Raw genomic sequence first — 8,030 nt, forward strand, 5'->3', positions numbered from 1 at the left:
AACAAGCTCCCGCGCTCAGGTCTGTTCAACGCTGGTCCGACCAATCTGAATCCACGCTTCAAGACTGCTTCGATCACGCGGATTGGAATATGTTCCGCATTGCGTCCAACAACAATATTGACGAATATGCTGATTCGGTGAGCGAGTTCATTAGGAAGTGCATTGACGATGTCGTACCCACAGCAACGATTAAAACATTCCCAAACCAGAAACCGTGGATTGACGGCAGCATTCGCGTGAAACTGAAAGCGCGAACCACTGCTTTTAACCAGGGCAAGGTGACCGGAAGCATGACCGAATACAAACAGTGTAGCTATTCTCTCCGCAAGGCAATCAAACAGGCTAAGTCCCAGTACAGAGACAAAATCGAGTCGCAATTCAACAGCTCAGACACAAGAGGTATGTGGCAGGGTCTACAGTCAATCACGGATTACAAAAAGAAAACCAGCCCCGTCGCGGACCAGGATGTCTTGCTCCCAGACAGGCTAAACAACTTTTTTGCCCGCTTTGAGGACAATACAGTGCCACTGACACGGCCCCCTACCAAAACCTGCGGGCTCTCCTTCACTGCAGCCGAGGTGAGTAAAACATTTAAACGTGTTAACCCTCGCAAGGCTGCAGGCCCAGACGGCATTCCCAGCCGCGTCCTCAGAGCATGCGCAGACCAGCTGGCTGGTGTGTTTACGGACATATTCAATCAATCCTTATCCCAGTCTGCTGTTCCCACATGCTTCAAGAGGGCCACCATTGTTCCTGTTCCCAAGAAAGCTAAGGTAACTGAGCTAAACGACTACCGCCCCGTAGCACTCACTTCCGTCATCATGAAGTGCTTTGAGAGACTAGTCAAGGACCATATCACCTCCACCCTACCGGACACCCTAGACCCACTCCAATTTGCTTACCGACCCAATAGGTCCACAGACGACGCAATCGCAACCACACTGCACACTGCCCTAACCCATCTGGACAAGAGGAATACCCATGTGAGAATGCTGTTCATCGATTACAGCTCAGCATTTAACACCATAGTACCCTCCAAACTCGTCATCAAGCTCGAGACCCTGGGTCTCGACCCCGCCCTGTGCAACTGGGTCCTGGACTTCCTGACGGGCCGCCCCCAGGTGGTGAGGGTAGGTAACAACATCTCCACCCCGCTGATCCTCAACACTGGGGCCCCACAAGGGTGCGTTCTGAGCCCTCTCCTGTACTCCCTGTTCACCCACGACTGCGTGGCCATGCACGCCTCCAACTCAATCATCAAGTTTGCGGATGACACTACAGTGGTAGGCTTGATTACCAACAACGACGAGACGGCCTACAGGGAGGAGGTGAGGGCCCTCGGAGTGTGGTGTCAGGAAAATAACCTCACACTCAACGTCAACAAAACAAAGGAGATGATTGTGGACTTCAGGAAACAGCAGAGGGAGCACCCCCCTATCCACATCGACGGGTCAGTAGTGGAGAAGGTGGAAAGTTTTAAGTTCCTCGGTGTACACATCACGGACAAACTGAATTGGTCCACCCACACAGACAGCGTTGTGAAGAAGGCGCAGCAGCGCCTCTTCAACCTCAGGAGGCTGAAGAAATTCGGCTTGTCACCAAAAGCACTCACAAACTTCTACAGATGCACAATCGAGAGCATCCTGTCGGGCTGTATCACCGCCTGGTACGGCAACTGCTCCGCCCACAACCGTAAGGCTCTCCAGAGGGTAGTGAGGTCTGCAGAACGCATCACCGGGGGCAAACTACCTGCCCTCCAGGACACCTACACCACCCGATGTCACAGGAAGGCCATAAAGATCATCAAGGACAACAACCACCCAAGCCACTGCCTGTTCACCCCGCTATCATCCAGAAGGCGAGGTCAGTACAGGTGCATCAAAGCAGGGACCGAGAGACTGAAAAACAGCTTCTATCTCAAGGCCATCAGACTGTTAAACAGCCACCACTAACATTTAGCGGCCGCTGCCAACATACTGACTCAACTCCAGCCACTTTAAAAATGGGAATTGATGGAAATTATGTAAAAATGTACCACTAGCCACTTTAAACAATGCCACTTAATATAATGTTTACATACCCTACATTACCCATCTCATATGTATATACTGTACTCTATATCATCTACTGCATCTTGCCATCTTTATGTAATACATGTACCACTAGCCACTTTAAACTATGCCACTTTATGTTTACATACCCTACAGTACTCATCTCATATGTATATACCGTACTCTATACCATCTACTGCATCTTGCCATGCCGTTCTGTACCACCACTCATTCATATATCTTTATGTACATATTCTTTATCCCTTTACACTTGTGTGTGTGTATAAGGTAGTAGTTGTGGAATTGTTAGGTTAGATTACTTGTTGGTTATTACTGCATTGTCGGAACTAGAAGCACAAGCATTTCGCTACACTCGCATTAACATCTGCTAACCATGTGTATGTGACTAATAAAATTTGATTTGATTTGATGTCTTGAGATGTTGCTTCAATATATCCACATAATTTTCCTCCCTCATGATGCCATCTATTTTGTGAAGTGCACCAGTCCCTCATGCAGCAAAGCACCCCCACAACATGGTGCTGCCACCCCTGTGCTTCACGGTTGGGATGGTGTTCTTCGGCTTGCAAGTCATTCCCTTTTTCCTGCAAACATAACGATGGTCATTATTGTCACGACTTCTAACGAAGTCGATGCCTCTCCTTGTTCGGGTGGTGCTCGGCGGTCAACGTCACCGGTCTTCTAGCCATCATTGATCCATATTTAATTTTCCATTGGTTTTGTCTTGTCTTCCTACACACCTGGTTCCAATGCCATTCATTAATTGTTGTGTATTTAACCCTCTGTTTTCCCTCATGTCCTTGTCAGAGATTGTTTATTGTTATGCTCGTGATTTATGGATTGGTGTGCGACGGGTTCTTTTACCCACGTTTTATTTTATTATGTACTTTGGTTTTGGAGTTTGTTTTACGTTATTAAACTACTCCATTATACCAAGTTTGATTCTCCTGCGCCTGACTTCCCTGCCACCTACACACACGACATGACAATTATGGCCAAACAGTTCTATTTTTGTTTCATCAGACCAGAGAACAATTCTCCAAAAAGTACGATCTTTGTCCCCATGTGTAGTTGTAAACCGTAGTCTGGCTTTTTTATGGTGGTTTTGGAGCAGTGGCTTCTTCCTTGCTGAGCGGCATTTCTGGCTATGTCAATATAGGACTCGTTTTACTGTGGATATAGATACTTTTGTACCTGTTTCCTCCAGCATCTTCACAAGGTCCTTTGCTGTTGTTCTCGGAAATATTTGCACTTTTTCCACCAAAGTACTTTCATCTCTAGGAGACAGAACACGTCTCCTTCCTGAGCGGTATGATGGCTGCGTGGTCCCATGGTGTTTATACTTGCGTACTATTGTTTGTACAGATGAACGTGGTACCTTCAGGCGTTTGAAAATTGCTCCCAAGGATGAACCAGACTTGTGGAGGTCTACATTTCTTTCTGAGGTCTTGGCAGATTTCTTTTGATTTTCCCATGATGTCAAGCAAAGAGGCACTGAGTTTGAAGGTTGGCCTTGAAATACATCCACAGGTACACCTCCAATTGACTCAGTTTATGTCAATTAGCCTACCAGAATCTTCTAAACCCATGACATAATTTCCTTGAATTTTACAAGCTGTTTAAAAGGTAGTCAATTTAGTGTATGTAAACTTCTGACCCACTGGAATTGTGATACAGATTATTTCACTTATAATTCACTGTATGTAAACAATTATTTGTGTCATGCACGAAGTAGATGTCCTAACCGACTTTCAAAAACTATAGTTTGTTAACAAGAAATTTGTGGAGTGGTTGAAAAACAAGTTTTAATGACTCCAACTTAAGTGTATGTAAACTTCCAACTTTAACTGTACAGTATATATTCCGGTCTCTGACATTGCTCGTTGTAACGATGTGCGCTGAGAGTCGTGAAGCAAGTTCAGGGAGTGAGTGTTTTTAATAAACGGATCATAATACAAAACAAGAAACACTAACAGCACACAGACAAGAAACATGACGCCCGGGGAAGGAACCAAAGGGAGTGACATATATAGGGAAGGTAATCAGGGAAGTGATGTAGTCCAGGTGAGTCTGATGGCGCACAGGTGTGCGTAACGATGGTGACAGGTGTGCGGCATAACGAGCAGCCTGGTGACCTGGAGGCCAGAGAGGGAGCACACGTAACACTCCTTCTGATATTTCTTAATTTTTCTGGATTATTTGTGTATTACTTTTTTAATTTTTTTTTTATTGCTAGGTATTACTGCACTATTTGAGATAGAAACACAAGCATTTCACTGTACCTGCGATAACATCTGCAAATCTGTATACACGAGCAATAAACTTTGATTTAATTTTTAAAGTACCTCAGTGCTGAATGCTTCCGAATAGTTTTCTGATGGAACAAGTAGAAATTACCACTGCTATGCAATAATATATTATAAAGACATACAAACATACACACATGCACACATGCACACACCCACACAGTTCTTCTTGTTTCTGGGGACAACTATACACAACACCACACAACTATACAATGAGAATGTGATTTCCCTAGCCGTCCTGGAGCTGGTGGTGGAAGCCTTTGGCCTCTGCTTTTTATTCTGCTCCAGTTGATGCTCAGTCCAGACAGCTACCACCTCCACTCTCCCTTTATACAGCAGTCTATGCATACAGTATCTGCTTGTCTGGAAAGACCTGCCTGTGTCTTGGAAACCATGCACTCCACCCTAACTACGGTGACAGGTCAAGTGATGGGTCAAGTAAAGAGGACATGAAGAGCCAGTAAAATCGCCCCATCAATATCATGACATTTCAATTCACTTCACCCCAAATTAAAATGTTAAGTCCCTGTAACAATGTTCACTATTTGAGCAGTTCCTTTGCTCATCCGGGATGTTGCAAATATGTAAATAAATGAGAGAGGAGTGAATTAACAAAATAAGGAGTGTAGTTGTTATTATTACAACCTAGACATCTATTACACCAGGATGGGTGTGTATGAAAGCATGGTGTGCCTGTTCCAATTTCAGACTTAAATTATTCAATGCTAGAGAGATGCGGTAAAACAGGCGGATGGGATTTAATGAACTAAGAGCAGAGGCTAAAAGAGGGGAGGCTTTTTTCTCCATTTGATGTGGATTCTAAATAGGGAAACGCTGTGTTCATTCATTCAAACTTGAATTGCGGAAACAAGCCAATTTTCTCCTCAGAGACATCATACTGTGTAGCAGTTCCACTCAAACCACAGATGTTGGGGAAGAGAAAGGAAGTCAGGCGTTTCCAAACATCTGGCGAACTAATGACAGAGTAGAATGCAGTCAAGATAATTCAGTGTGGGCTTTCTGAGTGTGTGTGCTTGACCTTCAGTCAGAATAGGGGTAGGGTAGGGTTTCCCTAGATTGACTGAAATATTGGCCAGGAGATATAAGGACCCCAGAAACAGACAACAAATCAATCATTGTCCATGTAGGGCTAGGCTACTGCCCTAGTCATGATAACAGGGTTGACTGAAATATAGTCCCAAATGTTAGACAATGGTGGTGGTGGACACGTGTTAGTAGACAGATTTTTGGACAATCAAAATAGTAGGGTAGCGTGCATGCAGACCTGAAGGGATTCATAAGCTGTATATTTATGCACTTGCCACTGATGAGAAGTGATTGTATTCGCAACTGATGCAAAGGTGTGATAGGTGCATAGAGGCTGAGCAAATGTGGAATGATTTATTAACAGACATACCCAGTCACCATTCACCTGGATCCAGTTCTGCAGGGGTCCGTTCAGGTACTCTGTCATCCAATGGGCAATGTTGTCTACCTGGGACGTCATCTCCCGGTTGACGCTCTCCACGCACATTGTCCCTCCAAACTCAAAGAAAGCCACAATCCGACCCCAGTTTACACCGTCGCTGAAGAGCTCCTCTATAACAGCAGTAAACCTTCTCTGTGCCGTACTGGGCGTAAAATGCAACTGCCCCGACATCTCTGCAAAGTCCCGCTGATACATTATTTCAATCTCGTCCCCCGCCTCGCGCAGCACCCTATGGAGCCGGGCATGTCGGTCCGGTTGCTGGATCCTGTTTGGGAGTGGAGAGTCAGTGTCCACGCCTTCAGCGGAGGGTTGGGACCTCCGTGCAAAAACTTCGGGGGAGTTAGGGGGAGAGGGCTCCCCAAAACCATTATTTGGGGAATCGTTTTCTGGATTAAATCCCCATACAAATCCCTTCTTCAACAGTTTGTGATGTATGTATTTTTCAACAATAAAGCGACTGTTATAAGGATTCTCGTTTGCCATCATGGTGCTATAGCCTAATACCCAGCAAGCTGTTTACGCAAAATACATTTCCAATGGTTGGTTGAGACGACCTACAAGATATCCCCTAAAATTAGATATGGTATCAGACGATAAATTGCATCTCTAACATATTGCTACAGCGCATTACCTGCATAGCAACACTTGTTCCAGCCCTGCAAAAAAATATATACATGAAATCAAACAGTATTTCCGAATGGCATATAGCCTCAAATAAAATAAAGTGGAAATACTGTTTTCTTGAACAAATTGATTAAAACATGCACATACACATATCTAATCAGATCAAATAAATAATGCTATTCTTATTCTATCACATGCATTTCGAGTTCCAGTAGCAAGTCAACTTTACAGTATAATGCGTCCATGTTGTAGCATGATCGGCGCGCAATGTCTGGTTCTCCTTGCTTATGGTACGCCCCTTTTCAGGAATCCATTGGAACAAGACCGAACGAACAGTAATAAGTTTGGGATATCCTTTGAGCTGATCCTCACTTCAACATGAGCGCCTGACAGTTTCAATCGCTTGCGTCAATCGATATTGTGTATTATTCTGGAAAAACGAAGTTGTTGATTAAGTTACAGTTATCCGTTCTGGGGTTCAATACTCTGACATTTACTACACAGTTCCAGAAAGACGGAAGAGAAATCATTTGCAAGGCAGCTCTTGAAAGACTACTCTTATTTCACAGAGAAATAGCTTACACAAAAAAACACTAACATAAGCACAAGGAAGAAGATTTCTAAAAATAGAACAGCGCAGATTACTTTGTGGCTTCTCTGCAGACGATTTCAGCGACGCTTGGTCATGCAGTCAGTTCCAGTAGGGTCTTCCTATCCAAGGGTTGTCTGCAAACTCTGCTTTCTCTCGTTCACTCCCACATAGGCGAGCCACTCACTCCCTCTCGGGGAGGTAGGCTACTTCCGTCAAGCTACGTCACTCCCATTCAATCTTTTCTTGTCATTATGTGCAGTGAATATGGCCATATAATTTATATGATGGTCATCTGTTTGCGTTGTACACGTTAACACTTGACAGATGTTATAACAGAGTAGCCAGCCTACAAAGTGGAATAAGTATTGAAGGTGTAGTTACAGGATAAGCCTAATGTCTTCATAAAGTAAAGTGATGCCTCAACAAAGACAATACATTATAAACCTCAAAATGTATGGATCAAATAGACATCAAAATGTATGGTAAATATGCTACATTAAAGGTATACCACCACAACTCTTATATTTTTAAACATATTATTAATATGAGGGTTACAAAGGTATGAGAATTGGACACTATTGGAACCAATGAGAATTGGACACTATTGGAACCAATGAGAATTGGATATTATAAAAAAAATCCCTGCCTCCAGTTCACTGACCCATATCTAACCATAGCCCCCCACCACTGACTCATCTCCTAGGGGTCCATGTTCAGGAGCTCTTGGTTTGGGCTATAGCTCCTTGCATGAAAGAGAATCCCTCAAACATAATTTTTAGAGTCTTGCACCACGCACATTCATCACCCTACTACACAGTCTACTGAGATGGTGTGTGTGTGTGTGCATTTGTGTGTGAGTTTGTGTGTGCATTTGTGTGTGTGTGTGCATGCATGTGTGTGTGCACACGTGAATGTGATGTGTGTGTGGGACTCACTTCCTATTCTCC

The 8,030-nt window shown here is 44.1% G+C and overlaps 1 protein-coding gene across 2 annotated transcripts in view; it reads right to left on the minus strand.

The window, feature by feature from the left end:
• Positions 1 to 7,266, minus strand: part of LOC139531708 (apoptosis regulator Bcl-2-like) — a 76,326-nt gene extending 69,060 nt beyond the window's left edge. The window contains exons 1-2 of one of the 2 annotated variants that reach the window (XM_071328411.1): positions 5,796 to 7,252; positions 2,645 to 4,207 (exon numbers count right to left, since the gene is read on the minus strand). In XM_071328411.1, the coding sequence (XP_071184512.1) occupies positions 4,115 to 4,207; positions 5,796 to 6,353 (651 nt within the window). In that variant the 5' untranslated portion in view covers positions 6,354 to 7,252 and the 3' untranslated portion in view covers positions 2,645 to 4,114. Of the gene's footprint in view, positions 1 to 2,644; positions 4,208 to 5,795 lie in introns of those variants that run through there. The other variant, XM_071328410.1, reaches the window with a different exon arrangement.
• Positions 7,267 to 8,030: the final 764 nt, after the last annotated feature.

This window comes from Salvelinus alpinus, chromosome 10 (genome assembly GCF_045679555.1).
Source record: "Salvelinus alpinus chromosome 10, SLU_Salpinus.1, whole genome shotgun sequence".
Lineage (NCBI taxonomy): Eukaryota > Metazoa > Chordata > Actinopteri > Salmoniformes > Salmonidae > Salvelinus > Salvelinus alpinus.